This window comes from Heterodontus francisci, chromosome 2 (assembly GCF_036365525.1).
Source record: "Heterodontus francisci isolate sHetFra1 chromosome 2, sHetFra1.hap1, whole genome shotgun sequence".
Taxonomy (NCBI): Eukaryota; Metazoa; Chordata; class Chondrichthyes; order Heterodontiformes; family Heterodontidae; genus Heterodontus; species Heterodontus francisci.
In genome coordinates, this window is record NC_090372.1 from 125,474,495 (window position 1) to 125,493,884 (window position 19,390).

Here is a 19,390-nt window from a genome sequence, read left to right on the forward strand (position 1 = left end):
TGATAGCATATTTACAATTATCTTTAAGAAAGCCATATAAGGCAACATTACAAAGACATTATGGGCTGAATTTTTAAAGCTCTCTGCCGACCTTCAAAAGAGGCACAGCGCACGCGCAAGATATACGCCGCGGAGCCAGCGTGATATGTCGCGCAGTGGCTCATTTACATGGAGGAGGCGGAACGCCCGCCCCCGATGACATAGAGAGGGCGGCCACTCCGTCCCCAGCAATGACGTCCGGCGCCACCGCGCAGGCACCATTTTAAAGAGCTTCAAACCCTTCAGTTACATTAAAATTTTTTAAAGGTCTCGGTCTCCAGAACATAAAAATAAAATATTAGTGCAACTTTGAATCCCCACTCCCACGCCCCCAATGAGTAATCTACATATAAATTGCCCTCTCCCTCCAAAAAAAATGTTTATTCAGATCCCGAACCTCCCCCCCGAGCTTTATATCCTTTGACCCTCAACCCCTTCCCACCATCCCCACAACCAATAGGAAGAGTTTTCCCTGCTCATCCCCCCCCCCCCCCCAACCCCACCACCCTGAAAAGTTCACTCCTCCCTCCTCCCCACCAGCGTTAGGCCTCGGATCTCCAAATGGAGAGCTGAAGGCACAGAAGTTCTGGCCACCGGCCGGAAAATCGGGATGGGACGGCCTTCGGTACAAGGTAAGTGTTTATGCATTCATTATAATGTTTTTAAATACTTAAATTAAGGCTCCGCCACCAAGCGGCGAGGGCGCCCCCCAAGGCCTTGCCACCGCCGGTAAAATCCTGGTGTCGGGGCCCGTGGCGGGCCTGTTCCAGAAGTATTTTCTGGGCCCACCCGCTATGATCCCCTACGTCGGGGGCTGGTAAAATTCAGCCTTCTAAGTGTAAAAATTAATTTCCATTTATAAAAATTATTGTCGGCATTCAGAATCCTAAAATTTTTCTTTGTTGAAAGTAAATGACTGGAAAGTTCTTAAATATATTAAGAGAATAACAGCCTAGGAGTAAGATCTGGCCTAAATATGTACTGTAATTGACATTTACCAAATAGGCTCATTATCGGGTTTTAAGATTTAATTAGCTAACAGCATACTTCTGCTCTGAGTGATGTGATACAGTACACACCTCTTAATTGGTTTGCTGTTAAAGGGAATATATTCTGAGGCATGTTCCTCTATTCAAATACACTGATGAAAAAATGAATTTATATTAACCGGTTAGATCAAGGTTATCCAACATATGGCCCGTGGGCCAGGATCCGGCCCACCAGAGGTTTCCATCCAGGCTGCATATGGTTTTCAGAGATAAGAAGTTTTCCATTGTCTCCTTCTTTCAGACTGGATTTTTAAAACATCGCGCTGCCACTTTCACAGCTGACAGGTGCTTGATTTTCCGGCGCGTTCCAACTTTTATTAAAAGCCCGCTGGAAAACCCCAAATTTGTCTGCTCCAAGCAGATGTCAGCTGTGAAACTGACAGTGCGATGTTTTTAAAAACTCATCAACCACAAAGCTGAGCGCTTCCGCTCCCTGCAACTGTCAGAGAGACAGAGGAACAGAGAAAGAGGGAACAGAGAGAGAGAGAGAGGGATGAGAGCAAGATGGGGGGCAGAAAGAGAGGGAGAGAGAGAGAGAAAGAAAGAGGAGGACAAAGAGAGAGAGGGGGACAGAGAGAGAGGGGGGCAGGGAGAGAGAGAGGGCAGAGAGAGAGAGAGGACAGAGAGGGAGAGAGAGGGAAAGAGAGAAGAGGGACAGAGAGAGGGGCAGAGAAAGAGGGTGGCACAGAGAGAGAAAGAGGGAGGACAGGGAGAGGGGGACACAGAGATTGAGGATGACACAAAGAGGGGGGAACACAGAGTGGGGTCACAGGGAGAGAGACAGCAAGAGAGAGGGAGAGAGAAAGAGAGACAGAGAGAGAATAATCAAGATCACTCCTGACAGATGGACATCTAGCCGGAGGACGTCACATTGCTACAAGAAGTGTGCAGGCAAACATTGACTACTTGTGCAAGCATAAAAATGCCAGGTGTCTTACTAAATCAGTGTCCAACATAGTGATGAAAAAGTAAGTCAATAAATTAATATCATTCAAAGCTTCTTCACAAAAATGCACATATGTTGAAAATCTGTATTTTAAAAACTGAAAAAGGATTCCATGGTTGCTGGAATCTTGAAGAAGCTGAACTTTGGGTATTTTTCTTAAAAGAAATTACCAGAAGGTTTGGACTGAATGTAAACACATTTTACTGGAAGGCACCTGTTTGCAAAGAACTCAGTAGAGGGTTGTGTTTTGACCTGAAGAGCTATTTGCACGGAAGTGACAAGCCAGGATTTATAGATGTCACAGGACTTGTCTCTGGAAAGGTTTTAGTTTCATTTGAACTGTTAAAGATAGGCAGTTGGAGTTTGCTTATTGACCTGCCAGGAGAACAGAATAAGTTCCAGCTTGCCCATCTTTCTCTTGAAAAGCAAATCCTGTATCAAGTGTCCGTTCCTGTTGCCTCCTGTATTTGAAGAAATCCTGCATGTTTGCAGAAACCTTGCATCTTTGAAGGAACTTTGCACCAAATGTGTGAGAATTTAAACCTTTGTTACTGCACAACTGATGTAAGACCTAGGTGAAGCCTTCTGTAGCTGCATTTTTCTGAAAGCCTATCCAAACTGATCTTCAACATCGCATGGAAGGAACTGTTCTGGGAAGATCCTAGTGACAGCCACCTACTTGCCTTTGGGACACCTCACCAAAACAAAGGACATCTTCCATACCTACTTTTCCGTCTAAGTGTTAATTTCTTTGTAACAGCTGTAAACAAAAATCCCTTCCCCCCCACCCCCAGTTAACTGGTTGTGTATGTATGTGTGTGTGCTTGAGGGCTAGGATAAATAAGGGGATTTAATATTTCAATTCACATGTATGTTTACTTTATTATTTGTTCAGACTTGGTTTATAATAAACAGACAGCTTTGTTATTTATGAAAGAAACCTCGTTGGTGTGCTTTATTCTGGGGTAAAACAGAAGTGGGGATTTTACCTGAGGCAGACGGGAGCTGGCCACCATCTGAAAAGTTGGTGGTGAACCCGCTTCTGCCTCCCCTGGGGAGCCGACCCATATTTTGCAGGTTGCAGGGCTTCAACTGGTGTGAGGCGGGACTTCCATACACTTGAGGTAGGAAGTCCCGTCTAACAGAGCTGCCGGCCAATCAGTGGGCCAGCAGCTCTTAGTCCAAGCTGCACCACCGGCAGCAATGGCCACTGCTGGGACTACAGCCCAGTTGGAACAGAAGATGTCTGGGAGCCTGGAGCACAGGTAAGTTTTGGTTGCCTCGCCAGGGGTAGTTAGTCGGGCCCCGACGAGGCAAGGTGGTAGGTTGGGGGGGAAGGGGAGGCATGTTGGGGGTAGTGGGGGCGGCCCTCTATCGGGCACAGAGTGCCCGATCATGAGAGTCCCCCCCATGGAGGATTGAGAGCCGCCTGCTTTTGTCAGGCGACTTCTCTTGGGTCTAGGACACCCATTTGCCATGCGTAAAATCCGTGTGGAGGTGGGCAAAGGCCCTTAAGTGCCCGTTAAGTGGCCACTTAAGGGCCTGATTGGCCTGGGGCAGGCGGGCCTGTTTAGTCGCCGCTGCCCTGTGTAAAGTGACGGCGGAGGAGGGGGCAGGTTGGGAAGGGCTCCTGGAGCCTCCCGCTCCATTTTACACTGCCCCCCCTCCCCCCAACCCCAACGCCACCATCCCAATCTTCAGGGTGGTGTAAAATTCAGCCCAGAATATCTGATTGTTTCGGTAAGTGGGAAAATTTAAATATATGTTGTGACCTGTGGAGAAGTGGGACTGAATTAACAGTGCACCCCTCCCGCCTTGGTAGTAATAATAGCAAAATAAACTTTTCATGCCTTTCTCTTTCCGAAATTGTCTCACCGGCCCCTATGTAAGACTAAAATTGTAACCCCATGTGAAAAGGTTGGACAACCCTGGGTTATATTGCTGCTGTTGCAGGATTGTTAGTGAGTCCTATAACAATTTGAATACTAGATTCACATTGGTTTAAAATAAATATGTACTTAGGCAACTGCTTTATAGAATAGTACTTAAATTGGCATCAGTGTACTTACTCTAGTTTAACTGTCATTTTAACAGGAATGATCACATAAAGGCAGTATCTGATCGCATTGTGAGCATTTCATGGTAAGACTTCCATGCAATTCCATTAAAAGACATGCCACTCACGATTTTAGAACATGGTATAAGAAAAGACCATTAAGCTCATTCTTTCTAACAATACCATGCACAAGTATATTGCCATAGCCTCTAACATGTAGGAACATAGGAACAGCACCAATCCAAAATTTCTGATTTCAATCTGTTGCGGGGAGGGGTAAAGAAGGAGAAGAGAGTTTTTCTTTCTGAAGTTTTTAAAGTGGCCACAAGAGACAGGAGTCTGCTCTGGTCATACTCAGCATCTGTCCAGGGTTGCTAATTGACGAGGCACACTGGTACATTTCTCTGCCCTCCTCCCCACAACCCCCCGCCCCTTCCCCACAGAGTTGATCTACTTGGTGAGAGGAAACAGTAGCTGCATCCCTAATTATGGAAGGCCTACTCCTAAAGGCCTCTCCCCTCAACCCTGCAAACTTTGGGGGTCAGCAGAATGCACACGTTTGTTATAACTCCCAGGGTCTTGTCCCCATGGATTTTCTAGACTATTGTTATATTACTGTTATTGAATTTGCTCAAATTTTTAAATTTAGAACAAGGTCTGATGTGACACAGTCATTTTTGAATACTGAAGTTATATTTTATGGAGGAATAAGATTAAGTCCAATAGCTAAGATCAGTAATAAGACAGAGTTTATTGTTCATTTTCTGGGTATGTTATCAGAAGCTTACTTAGATATCAAAGCAATGATGGATATTCACAAAGGTAATCTAGGGTAAGAAGGCTCAAAAAGACTCAAAAACATAACCATCTACAAAGGAAACTTTCTTTTTTCTCAGGACCTTGTCATGTTCTCTTTTAAAGAACTGTAGCAAATTCATGCTCACCATACATTTTGCTCGTCTGTTCTAGAGTGCAATGACTGTGAAAAAATACAGCATTTTTATTGCACTTTTATCATCAAAAAATGTCCCAAAGCTTCACACAGATGTAATAAAAAAGTGATCAATGAAATAGGTTTTAGGGGACATAAAAACATAGGAATTGCTAGACAAGAGAAGACCAAGATTGTTACCAGATTGTTACCGGTGCCACGTGCTAGTGAGGCTAGAAACAGGGAGCGAGTGCAGCTGAACACGTGGCTACAGAACTGGTGTAGGAGGGAGGGATTCAGATATGTGCATCATTGGGATACCTTCTGGGGAAGGTGGGACCTGTACAAGAAGGACGGGTTGCATCTGAACTGGAGGGGCACCAATATCCTGGGCGGGAGGTTTGCTAGAGCTCTTCGGGAGGGTTTAAACTAGTTTAGCAGGGGGATGGGAACCGGAGCTACGGATCAGTGGATGGGGTAGCTGTTGAACAGGCAGATACTGAGTGCAGAGAGTCTGTGAGGAAGGTTAGACAATTGACACGACAAAGTTGCAGCCAGTATGATGGGTTGAAGTGTGTCTATTTTAACGCAAGAAGTGTCAGAAGTAAGGGTGATGAACTTAGAGCATGGATCAGTACTTGGAGCTACGATGTTGTGGCCATTACGGAGACGTGGATATCACAGGGGCAGGAATGGATGTTGGATGTTCCAGGGTTTAGATGTTTCAAAAGGAATAGGGAGGGAGGTAAAAGAGGTGGGGGGGTGGCATTTCTAATCAGGGATAGTATCACAGCTGCAGAAAGGGAGGTCGTCGAGGAGGGTTTGTCTACTGAGTCATTATGGGTGGAAGTCAGAAACAGAAAAGGAGCAGTCACTTTGTTGGGAGTTTTCTATAGACCCCCCAATAGCAACAGAGACACGGAGGAACAGATTGGGAGGCAGATTTTGGAAAGGTGCAGAAGTAACAGGGTTGTTGTCATGGGTGACTTCAACTTCCCTAATATTGATTGGAACCTCCTTAGTGCAAATAGTTTGGATGGAGCAGTTTTTGTCAGGTGTGTCCAGGAAGGTTTCCTGACTCAATATGTAGATAGGCCGACTAGAGGGGAGGCTATATTGGACTTGGTGCTTGGCAATGAACCAGGCCAGGTGGCAGATCTCTCGGTGGGAGAGCATTTCGGTGATAGTAATCACAACTCCCTGACCTTTACTATAGTCATGGAGAGGGACAGGAGCAGACGGGATGGGAAAATATTTAATTGGGGGAGGGGGAATTACAATGCTATTAGGCAGGAACTGGGGAGCATAAACTGGGAACAGATGTTCTCAGGGAAATGCATGACAGAAATGTGGAGGTTGTTTAGGGAGTACTTGCTGCGACTGCTGGATAGGTTTGTCCTGATGAGGCAAGGAAGGGATGGTAGGGTGAAGGAACCTTGGATGACAAGAGATGTGGAACAGCTAGTCAAGAGGAAGAAGGAAGCTTACTTAAGGTTGAGGAAGCAAGGATCAGACAGGGCTCTAGAGGGTTACAAGGTAGCCAGGAAGGAACTGAAGAATGGACTTAGGAGAGCTAGAAGGAGACATGAAAAAGTCTTGGCGGGTAGGATTAAGGAAAATCCCAAGGCGTTCTACACTTATGTGAGGAACAAGAGGATGGCCAGAATGAGGGTAGGGCCGATCAGGGATAGTGGACGGAACTTGTGCCTGGAGTCGGAGGAGGTAGGGGAGGTCCTAAATGAATACTTTGCTTCAGTATTCACTAGTGAGAGGGACCTGGTCGTTTGTAAGGACAGCGTGGAACAGGCTGATATGCTCGAACAGGTTGAGGTTAAGAGGGAGGATGTGCTGGAAATTTTGAATGATATGAGGATAGATAAGTCCCCGGGGCCAGACGGGATATACCCAAGGATATTACGGGAAGCGAGGGAAGAGATTGCTGCGCCTTTGGCGATGATCTTTGCGTCCTCACTGTCCACTGGAGTAGTACCGGATGATTGGAGGGTGGCAAATGTTGTTCCCTTGTTCAAGAAAGGGAATAGGGATAAACCTAGGAATTATAGACCAGTCAGTCTTACGTCGGTAGTGGGCAAATTATTGGAGAGGATTCTGAGAGACAGGATTTATGATTATTTGGAAAAGCATGGTTTGATTAGAGACAGTCAGCATGGCTTTGTGAGGGGCAGGTGATGCCTCACAAGCCTTACTGAATTCTTTGAAGATGTGACAAAACACATTGATGAAGGAAGAGCAGTGGATGTCGTGTATATGGATTTTAGCAAGGCGTTTGATAAGGTTCCCCATGGTAGGCTCATTCAGAAAGTGGGGAGGCATGGGATACAGGGGAAGTTGGCTGTCTGGATACAAAATTGGCTGGCCCATAGAAGACAGAGGGTGGTAGTAGATGGAAAGTATTCAGCATGGAGCTCGGTGACCAGTGGTGTTCCGCAGGGATCTGTTCTGGGACCTCTGCTCTTTGTGATTTTTATAAATGACTTGGATGAGGAAGTGGAAGGCTGGGTCAGCAAGTTTGCCGATGACACGAAGGTTGCTGGAGTTGTGGATAGTGTGGAAGGCTGTTGTAGGTTGCAACGGGACATTGACAGGATGCAGAGCTGGGCTGAGAAGTGGCAGATGGAGTTCAACCTGGAAAAGTGTGAAGTGATTCATTTTGGAAGGTCGAATTTGAATGCAGAATACAGGCTTAAAGACAGGATTCTTGGTAGTGTGGAGGAACAGAGGGACCTTGGGGTCCATGTCCATAGATCGCTCAAAGTTGCCACCCAAGTGGATAGGGTTGTTAAGAAGGCGTATGGTGTGTTGGCTTTCATTAACAGAGGGATTGAGTTTAAGAGCCGCGAGGTTATGCTGCAGCTCTATAAGGCCCTGGTTCGACCACACTTGGAATATTGTATTCAGTTCTGGTCGCCTTATTATAGGAAGGATGTGGAAGCTTTAGAGAGGGTGCAGAGGAGATTTACCAGGATGCTGCCTGGACTGGAGGGCATGTCTTATGAAGAAAGATTGAGGGAGCTAGGGCTTTTCTCATTGGAGCGAAGAAGGATGAGAGGTAACTTGATAGAGGGGTACAAGATGATGAGAGGCATAGATGGAGTGGATAGTCAGAGACTTTTTCCCAGGGTGGAAAGGGCTATCACCAGGGGGCATAATTTTAAGGTGATTGGAGGAAGGTTTCGGGGAGATGTCAGAGGTAGGTTCTTTACACAGAGAGTGGTGGGTGCGTGGAATGCGCTGCCAGGGGTGGTAGTAGAAGCAGATATATTAGAGACACTTAAGCGACTCTTGGATAGGTACATGGATGATAGTAGAATGAAGGGTAGGTAGTTAGTTTGATCTTAGAGTAGGTTAAAGGTTCGGCACAACATCATGGGCCAAAGGGCCTGTACTGTGCTGTACTGTTCTATGTTCAAGATCCATTTAGCTTGCTTTCTACTATCCAGGTAGTCACATAATATAACGTCAGATACAGGAGAAATGCCGCGAACAACAGATGCCCCTCTACATTGCTTTCATTGATCTCACCAAAGCCTTGACCTCGTCAGCAGACGTGGTCTCTTCAGACTACTAGAAAAGATTGGATGTCCACCAAAGCTACTAAGAATCATCACCTCATTCCATGACAATATGAAAGGCACAATTCAACATGGCGGCTCCTCATCAGACCCCTTTCCTATCCTGAGTGGCGTGAAACAGGGCTGTGTTCTCGCACCCACACTTTTTGGGATTTTCTTCTCCCTGCTGCTTTCACATGCGTTCAGGTCTTCTGAAGAAGGAATTTTCCTCCACACAAGATCAGGGGGCAGGTTGTTCAACCTTGCCCGTCTAAGAGCGAAGTCCAAAGTACGGAAAGTTCTCATCAGGGAACTCCTCTTTGCTGACGATGCTGCTTTAACATCTCACACTGAAGAGTGCCTGCAGAGTCTCATCGACAGGTTTGCGGCTGCCTGCAATGAATTTGACCTAACCATCAACCTCAAGAAAACGAACATCATGGGGCAGGACGTCAGAAATGCTCCATCCATCAATATTGGCGACCACGCTCTGGAAGTGGTTCAAGAGTTCACCTACCTAGGCTCAACTATCACCAGTAACCTGTCTCTAGATGCAGAAATCAACAAGCACATGGGAAAGGCTTCCACTGCTATGTCCAGACTGGCCAAGAGAGTGTGGGAAAATTGCGCACTGACACGGCACACAAAAGTCCGAGTGTATCAAGCCTGTGTCCTCAGTACCTTGCTCTATGGCAGTGAGGCCTGGACAACGTATGTCAGCCAAGAGCGACGTCTCAATTCATTCCATCTTCGCTGCCTCCGGAGAATACTTGGCATCAGGTGGCAGGACCGTATCTCCAACACAGAAGTCCTCGAGGCGGCCAACATCCCCAGCTTATACACACTACTGAGTCAGCGGCGCTTGAGATGGCTTGGCCATGTGAGCCGCGTGGAAGATGGCAGGATCCCCAAGGACACATTGTACAGAGAGCTCGCCACTGGTATCAGACCCACCGGCCGTCCATGTCTCCGCTTTAAAGACGTCTGCAAATGCGACATGAAGTCCTGTGACATTGATCATAAGTCGTGGGAGTCAGTTGCCAGTGTTCGCCAGAGCTGGCGGGCAGCCATAAAGGTGGGGCTAAAGTGTGGTGAGTCGAAGAGACTTAGCAGTTGGCAGGAAAAAAGATAAAAGCGCAAGGGGAGAGCCAACTGTGTAACAGCCCCGACAAACAAATTTTTCTGCAGCACCTGTGGAAGAGCCTGCCACTCTAGAATTGGCCTTTATAGCCACTCCAGGCGCTGCTCCACACACCACTGACCACCTCCAGGCGCTTACCCATTGTCTCTCGAGATAAGGAGGCCAAAGAAGGAGAAGAAGAATGGAGTTACTGATAAATCATAGCAATCAATCTCTATCTCTATCAATTAGTTTACAATAGACATGAACTGAGAGAAACCTCAGTGGCAAAAAGCTTTGGGAACTATAGATCAAATGCTACTTGTTCCTCCCAAGCATGCTATACTTACCATGTCATGTCTCAAATTGCTCTTAATTTGAGCAGGGAGGGTCTTAAAGGAGAAGGAGGAAACAGAGGTTTAGGGAGAAAATTCCAGAGCAGGAGTCTCAGCAGCCGTAGGTATAGTGATCAATGGTGGGGAGAAGGAAGAAGAGGAGGCTCACGATGTGGGAATCAAAAAAACAGTTTGGGAGGGGGGTAGGTCAGAGATCTCGAAGACTTTACTGAAATAGGGAGGGGTGATCCCATGGGGGGGATTTAAATTTTAAATTACTGGTATTAAGGAACCAGGAGCTAAAGTAGGTAAGTGAGGTCAGGCGTGATCGGCTTGATGCAAGGTGCAGAGTTTTGGATGAGTTGAGGTTTACGGAGGGTGGAGGCTGGGCCAGACAGGAGATCATTGGAATAGTAGAAATAAAATCAGAAAATGCTGGAAAAACTCAGGAGTGCATGCAGAATCTGTGGAGAGAGAAACAGTGTTAGCATTCCAGCTTGTTTCATCAGAGCTATAGAAGTTAGAGAGCTGACAAGTTTTAATCAATACAAAGGCAGGGAAGGGTGGGCAGGGGAAAAAAAGAACAAAAGGGAAGCTCTGTGATGAGGTGGAAAGTAGGGTTGATTAAATGAAAAAGGAACGATGATGCAAGCCAAAAGGGAGTGTCAACAAAACATGCTATGCGGAATGAGGATTTTTAATTCATCGGTTGGAAACCTACTTTAAATTTTAAAAGGCTGGCCAAGATGGTCACCACAATTTGCATTGAAATATCTCACATTCCAGGACATCAAATTGGAGATGCATGTCTAACAAGGCTCCCATCCTGGACAATGGCTTGGATAGCTGAGTATCACCCAGTATCACCCTCGTTAGCAGGACATTCAAAGCCATCTTGGAGCATTCACTAGTGGAGATGTACCTCCAGTGGGTAAACATTGACACAACACAATCTGAGAGAGATTTGGGTCTTAGACTTTGGGCCTCATTAAAAAATGAGTACTGAGAGAACCATGTGACAGTCTCCCCAGTCGGTGTAAAACATTCCCCATTGTGTGACAATGACTTGGGTCATCAAGTTGTCTGCAGAGACAATGTACAGAGGGTAGGGTCATATCTGCTGTAATCTGATTACTGCAAACTAATCAAGAAAGGACAATGTACAGAAGGTGAGGTCATATCTGACCAATCAAAGGGTTAAGGTGAACTTTTCCCTAATATGGAAGGAAGGAATCCGTATGGAGTTCCGAAGGCAGGCGAGTTGCGATCGGCGGCTGTAAAATCAGCGTGGGACGGCCGCTGCAAGCAGGTACAGTCATTTTCATCGTATTAATGTTCATTTAAATATTTAGATGAAGGCCTCGCCGCCAAACGGTCGGGGACCGCACTGAGGCCTCGCCACTGCTGCTAATATTCGGCAGGGCCTTCTCGGCGTCGTGGGTCGTGGCGGGCCACACCTGCTAGCATTTTATGAGCCTCCCCGTCATAACTCACAGTGTTGAGGGGCTGGTAAAATTCAGCCCTTCATCTTGATTAAGAAGCCAGAGTCTGTACCTTGTGGGTCAAAAGCTAGTCAACTTCCCACCTAAACACACAAAATCTTACAATGGGATGTGAGTGTCACTGGCAAGGCCAGCATTTGTTGCCCATCCCTAAATCCCCTTGAGAAGGTGGTGGTGAGCTGCCTTCTTAAACTGCTGCAGTCCATCCAGTATAGGTACATCCACAGTGTTGTTAGGGAGGGAGTACCAGGTTCTTGACTCAGTGACAGTGAAGGAACGGCGATATAGTTCCAAGTCAGGATGGTGTGTTACTTGGAGGGGAACTTGCAGGTGGTGGTGTTCCTATGTGTCTGCTGCCCATGTCCTTCAGGTGGCAGAGGTCAAGGGTTTGGAAGGTGCTATTGAAGGAAGCTTGGTGAGTTGCTGCAGTGCATTGTGTACAGGGTTCACACTGCTGCCACTATGCACCGATGGTGGAGGAAGTGAATGTTTAAGGTGGTGGATGAGGTGCTGATCAAGTGGGCTGCTTTGTAGGGAATTCTAGAAATTGGACCCAGTACTGATGAAGCAACAGTGATTACATATTATAAGAAAGGTGTGTGACTTGGGAGTGGAGCTCAGAGATGATGGTCTTCCCATTGCCATTGTTACTTTTGTCCTTCTTGGTGACAGAAGTCATAGGGAGGTAGATGCTGTCAGAATAAGCTTGGCAAGTTACTGCTGAGTATCAGCTAGGTAGACATATTGCATGGTGTTGTCTGAATGGGATAAATACTGAGTCCAGCAGAAGAGGGGCCAATCAAACAGATTGCTCTTTTCTGGATAATGTTAAGCTTCTTGAGTGCTGTTGAAGTTGCACCCAACTGGGCAAGTGATGAGTATTCCATAAAACTTCTGATTTGATTCTTGCAGATGGTGAAGAGGCTTTGAGGGATCAAGAGTTAAGTCTCTATGTACAGCCTCTGCTCTTCTCCAATCCTTTCATTGCTTTAAAACCTCAATCATAAATCATGCAGTTCTCAAAAGTAAATAGACCTAAATGTTGGAACATTTTCTTGTAACTAATAGCACTAAGGCTAGGAAAGCATCTGGCGGTCTTCTTCTACATCATCTCTTTGCCATGTACAGTTATCAATACTGGGCACAATACCCATGTAGAGAATTTCATCCAGAAATCAGTACTTACAGTGAGTGTGTCCATTGAAGGTAGTCAAGCCAAGCATAAGCTGGGAGTGATTCGTAGAACTGAGGGTTGTGCTGCATGCTGATCTGACTTTTCGAAATACACCTTTCAAAGGGGCTCCAGCTGTGTAGTACAAGGCAAGAAGTCAATCAGATAACACACCACTTACAAATTTCTGTAGCTTTCTCCATTGTCCCATTTTTTCAAAATGTGATCAAAACATTTACAATGACGTTATAGTGGATCAAAGAATTTTGGATTTTTTAAATCATTAATTTTAACACTGTAAATTAAGGAAGGTTACCCTGTGTCTTACTTTCCCATAATTATATTTTATAAGCTTCCTAAGTAAATGCTACAACACCTAAAACTGAATATTATCAATATGATAGAATTGGTACTTAATTAAAAAGCCACCAATAATATATTTTATAGATATCACAAAACTGTACATAGCAGTGAATACCTTTGATATGAAAGTTGCTTGTTCAGTTGAGTTACAGAAAATCATTATCTGTGACAATTCTTCCTCAAAATTGTACAACAGTGATTCATAATTTAATAGAATGGCAAAAGCCAAGTAATAAATTCATTTATTTTTAAATAAAAGAGAAACACTGATTAAAATTACTGATTTATACATACAGTGCCATTTTTAATATTATAACAATAAATATAATTTTATGCAGTGTTTAAATTTGGTTTCAGATCCTTTTTGCATGCCAACAGCAGGTTTTTGAGAAATGTCGCACCTTAACTTGTATATAATGTTAGGATTAATATTTGTGATGCTATTAGTCTGCAGTTGTTAAGATAATTAATTGCAAATTATATGGGCAGTACGCATCCGAACAACTTCTGAATGTTAAATATAGATTTCCAGAATGAATAATGTACTAAATGCCGACTGAGAGTTTGGATTTCACTTTTGTGGAAAACCTGTGTACTTCCACCATGAATTATTCTCCCATACTCAAGTAATTTGAGTATTTGATTAAACTCCACAGAACATTCCAAGCTCTGTTTACTTATTTGTTACCAAATCAGTTTCTGAACGACACTGCAGATAGTGTTTTGATTTTGAAACATTTGTTTGCTCAGAAATCTAAATTGCCTGGTGGTGTGAATTCTGTGTTGCTGAGATCAAGTTGACTATATTTTGGTAACTGAAATCGTAATCACAAGGGGACTGAAATTGTGTGGAAAGACTGGAAAAGCTGAGATTATTCTCCTTAGAGCAGAGAAGGTTAAGAAGAGATTTAATAGGTGTTCAAAAGTATTAAGGTTTTGATAAAGTAAATAAGGAGAAACTGTTTCCAGTGGTAATGGGGTCAGTTACCAGAGGACATAGATTAAAGATAACAAGCAAAAGAATCAGAGTGGCGATGAGGAGAATTTTTTAACGCAGCAATTTGTTATGATCTGGAACGCATTGCCTGAAAACGTGGTAGAACCAGATTCAATAGTAACTTTCAAAAGGAACTGGATGTATATTTGAAAAGGAAACATTTTTAGGGTTTGGGGAAAGAGTAGGGGAATAAGACTAACTGGATACCTGTTTCAAAGAGCCAGCCCAGACATGATGGACAAAATAGCCCCTTTCTGTGCTATATAATTCTACAATCTATGATTCTAAATTTACCGTTGCTAGATCCAGAGCTAACTGTTGTTCAGAATCTGAATACAAAGATCAATTAATGACTAAGCAAGTCTGAAATAAACGCACAGGTGCTCAAATTTGTGGCAATCCCAATGCGCATAAAAGAGATGATCAGCATATCCATGTTGTGGAGAAATTCAGCTTTTAAATATTGCAAATTTTTTATATACAGGTGGGCAAGACATTTTGGACTGGATTTTATGCAGGTGGTGGGGGTCCCGACACTACGTCAGAAAGGCGAGGGGAACCCCACCTCGGCTGTTCTGAGGGACCACTGGTCGCATTTTACGGCGCTCAGGCGGTTAACTGGTGACCCGTCCCTTTAAGGATGGGGATCCTGCCTCCAAGAGCTGCCGGCCAATCAGAGGGAGTGGTGGCCACTGCTGATACTGCCATAGGTCCGGGACCAGGAGCAACCATGGAGTCCCAGACACAGCTTAGTCATGGCAGGCTTGACAGGGTCAGTCAAATAGGCGTCAGTAAGGTTGTTGGGGTGTTTGTTGAAGGGCAGGGCTAGAGGATGTTGGCGCAGGGGCGGCCTTTGCCGCCAGGGGCCTTCCGGGGCCCTCCGTGGGCCACAGACTGCCAAAGCAGGAAGGCACTATCCCCAGCTCACAGCGAGGCCACCTGGTGTTACTGATGGCCTCCCCATGCGGCAGGGGTCCCGCTAGCCACTGTTAAAATACCAGCAACAGCGGGAAGAGGCCCTTATGTGGACATTATTTGGTCATTAAAGGTTCTCAACTGGCCTCTGGGCAGGAAGGCTGTCATCAGCCTTCCCTGCCCCTGACAAAATTGAATGGCATTGGGAAGGCAGCGGGCACTCCGCTTCATCACCTTCCCTCGCTATTTTATAGGGCCCCCTGCCTCCCTGCCCATCCCCAGAGGGCTGATCAAATTCAGCCCTTTTTTTCACCATAAGTATGAGCAGGTTTCTCAATAGAAATGTTTCCATGTGGATGTGTTACTCCAAGCACTTGATTGCAGCACTTTGAAACAAAGTACAGTGCCTAACCCATCAACCCGGGAATGTTTTTAGCAGGAAGCCTGTCTGTGGTGAATTCAGCCAGCAAAGAGAAAAATGTCAAGATTCCACCTCCCATGTGATCAATAAATATATTACAAGTTCCATTTTGCCATATTCAGTTACACACTTAAAACACTTCCCAGTTAAAACAAATAGTTGGATAACTTCCGTCTCCCCGCAGCCATTACACATGAAAAGTAATAATTAATCATAAATTGGAACTTATGAATCAACTAACCTGATTTGTTGCCCCAGTGCATCAAGGGAATATGTTTCATCCCTAGCAATAGTAACAGCTGAATGGCAAAGGGAAGCAGGTTTCCAGAATGCCCTGGGGCTTTTGGAACCGTTCAGTAGAAATGAGAAAATGTAATTGCTGTATAAATGGCATCTGCTATCAAATACAATATGCAGCTTCCCTTTGGTCTTTCGTTAGTAGCCTTATTAACACCTGAAGGGTATGACAGTTTGGTACTGGGAAGATCACATTAGTTTGCCCTTTATATTATCTAGTACTGCGCAAACCAATTGTTATTGAATGTTTCGCTAACTATTTAAATCAAATATTGAAAGACCGACTGAATCAATATATCAAAACATTACCATGTAAAACGCTGAATATGTAACAAGAAAGTGGCGCAAACAAGCCTCCATTTATATATTGAGCCAATAAAGATTAAACTAAAAGTTTCAGTGCTTGTTTATTGGCCTTTGATACCTGTAGTACAGGATCTGAATAATAAATTATAAATAAAATAACGCTCACTTAATTGTATTATTTTTACTATGGAAAATGACAATGTTCATTTAATCAGAGAGGCCTCAATACTATCTGTGTCATAACTCTAGCTATGAATGCCTCAGCAAGTCAGCCAAAGCAGTGCTACAACAGTGTGTAACAGAACATGTATGCTGTTGTAACTGTATCAAAAAAGTACTGAACTGTTACACGCTACACTGCAAAAAAAAACACATCCTAAGCAATTAATCACATACCCAGCATGAAACAGCATATAAAACATTTCAAACATAACCTGTTCAAGACAATTCATCTCAGCCACACATCATCAGTGAAGCTGTAAAGATGTTAATACCAGTTCTGTTAAGGCTGCCGTACCCAGTTGCTACATAAACTTTGACAAGTCTGATGCATAAATTGCTGTATAGGCTCTTCTGTTTTGTTTTGTGTTTCTTCACAAAGATCAGAGTAAGAATCGAAGAGCAATGTGACCTGTCTTTGCTCACTTCTTCAGGAACTGTCTTTGGCATTATTAGTGACAGCCTTGAACTTTTCAGAACAGACTCCATGCTGTCACCCACAACTACAATTGAAAGCAACTACATGATTCTCCTTAAGGCAAGCCAGTAATTCCCTAAGCTCCAATTTCTTTTAATATAAGAGTTGGCTATGCTATATGGAGCACATTCTCTTCAACTGAGTCCTATTTTGGTTGATGTCACCTTTACAGCCACCAGTTTTAAACTCTTGATGTTGAGCATTAACATTTCCTCCATATATAAACAGTTCATTCAAATGCCTCGGTTAGATAAGACTGATATACTAGAAATCATATGTTGACACTGAGAAGTAGGCAGTCACAATATAAGATATTTATTTGGGTAGGATAAACCACTTCACATTGAGTGATTAGAAGCCTTTGCAATCTATTTGGGTAATTAAATCGACAGTGAGCATCCTTCCAAGTGTTGTTGATCATATCCAAAACCTTGGGGAAGTCAGCAATGGCTCTCCAAATATCTATCTGAACATCTGTGGAAATAGGTGACCCTACAAATCTTCCAAAACAATGTATCTCTTGAATACAGTGGATGCAGTACTTCTTTTAAGGCCCAAGCTCCTAGGTAACTGAAATGACCCTGTACTGAAAAAATTGTAACTTCCATGACAGCAGGCAGAGTGGAGTCACAAGGAACACCTTTAATAACAAACACTTCACAAACTTTGTGAGTGGCTTCTTGGGGAGGCCTCCGTTATGATTTTTTGGCCAGTATTCAATCATCCTTTAATACTCTAGATTATCACTTGTTGCAAAATCAGACTCAAGGTCATGTCAAGTCATAGGACTTTCTTCATCCTCACCACATATGTATTGCCCATAATAAGCACTTAAGGTTTTTGTGAGTAAGGGAGGGGTTGAGGCAATAAGAAGGATGAATCCTGTGATCACTGACTAAGGCACAGAAAAGGAGAGACCGAGTTCCACATGCGAAAAGTTAATTAATTTACGAAAGTAACATTATTCAGAGATAAAAGCAAAATACTGCAGATGCTGGAAATCTGAAATAAAAACAAGAAATGCTGGAAATACTCAGCAGGTCTGGCAGCATCTGTGGAAAGAGAAGCAGAGTTAACGTTTCGGGTCAGTTCTGAAGAAGGGTCACTGACCCGAAACATTAACTCTGCTTCTCTTTCCACAGATGCTGCCAGACCTGCTGAGTATTTCCAGCATTTCTTGTTTTTATTATTAAGAGATAAATAGTTTATCTTTTCATTTGTTATCCTCCAAGCAAGATTCTGTCAATAAAAGCAAAATACTGCGGATGCTGGAAATCTGAAATAAAAACAAGAAATGCTGGAACCACTCAGCAGGTCTGGCAGCATCTGTGGAAAGAGAAGCAGAGTTAACGTTTCGGGTCAGTGACCCTTCTTCGGAACTGACAAATATTAGAAAAGTCACAGGTTATAAGCAAGTGAGGTGGGGGTGGGGCAAGAGATAACAAAGGAGGTGTAGATTGGACAAGGCCACATAGCTGACCAAAAGGTCATGGAGCAAAGGCAAACAGTATGCTAATGGTGTGTTGAAAGACAAAGCATTAGTACAGATTAGGTGTTAACGGATTGAATATTGAACAGCAGCAAGTGCAAACCTGAAAAAAAAAGTGGGTAAGCAAACTGAACAAACTAAGATGAAATGAAATAAATGCAAAAAAAAGATTGTAAAAAATGTAAAAAAGAAAAAATAACTAAAAATGAAAGTAAAATGGGGGGCTGTCATGCTCTGAAATTATTGAACTCAATGTTCAGTCCGGCAGGCTGTAGTGTGCCTAATCGGTAGATGAGATGCTGTTCCTCGAGCTTGCGTTGATGTTCACTGGAACACTGCAGCAATCCCAGGACAGAGATGTGAGCATGAGAGCGGGGGGAGTGTTGAAATGGCAAGCAACCGGAAGCTCAGGGTCCTGCTTGCAGACTGAGCGGAGATGTTCCGCAAAGCGGTCACCAAATCTGCGCTTGGTCTCCCCAATGTAGAGGAGACCACACTGTGAGCAGCGAATACAGTATGCTACATTGAAAGAAGCACAAGTAAATCGCTGCTTCACCTGAAAGGAGTGTTTGGGGCCTGGAATAGTGAGCAGAGAGGAGGTAAATGGGCAGGTATTACACCTCCTGCGATTGCAGGGGAAGGTGCCATAGGACGGGGACGAGGTGGTGGGGGTAATGGAGGAGTGGACCAGGGTGTCGCGGAGGGAACGATCCCTTCGGAATGCTGAAAGGGGAAGGGAGGGGAAGATGCGTTTGGTAGTGGCATCACGCTGGAGGTGGCGGAAATGGCAGAGGATGATCCTTTGGATATGGAGGCTGATGGGGTGGAAAGTGAGGACAAGGGGAACTCTGTCACGGTTCTGGGAGGGAGGGGAAGGGGTGAGGGTAGAGGTGCGGGAAATGGGCCGGACACGGTTGAGGGCCTTGTCAACCACAGTGGGGGGAAATCCTCGGTTGAGGAAAAAGGTGATATCAGAAGCACCGCCATGGAAGGTAGCATCATCAGAGCAGATGCGTCGGAGACGGAGAAACTGGGAGAATGGAATGGAGTCCTTACAGGAGGTAGGGTGTGAAGAAGTGTAGTTGAGGTAGCTGTGGGAGTCGGTGGGCTTATAATGGATATTATTAGACAACCTATCCCCAGAGATGGAGACAGAGAAGTCAAGGAAGGGAAGGGAAGTGTCA

The 19,390-nt window shown here is 44.5% G+C and overlaps 1 protein-coding gene across 2 annotated transcripts in view; it reads right to left on the reverse strand.

Moving 5' to 3' along the window:
• Positions 1–19,390, reverse strand: part of invs (inversin) — a 500,621-nt gene that overhangs the window by 30,997 nt on the left and 450,234 nt on the right. The window contains exon 18 of one of the 2 annotated variants that reach the window (XM_068010370.1): positions 12,737–12,856. In XM_068010370.1, coding sequence (XP_067866471.1) covers positions 12,737–12,856 — 120 coding nt within the window. Of the gene's footprint in view, positions 1–12,736; positions 12,857–19,390 lie in introns of those variants that run through there. The other variant, XR_010968749.1, reaches the window with a different exon arrangement.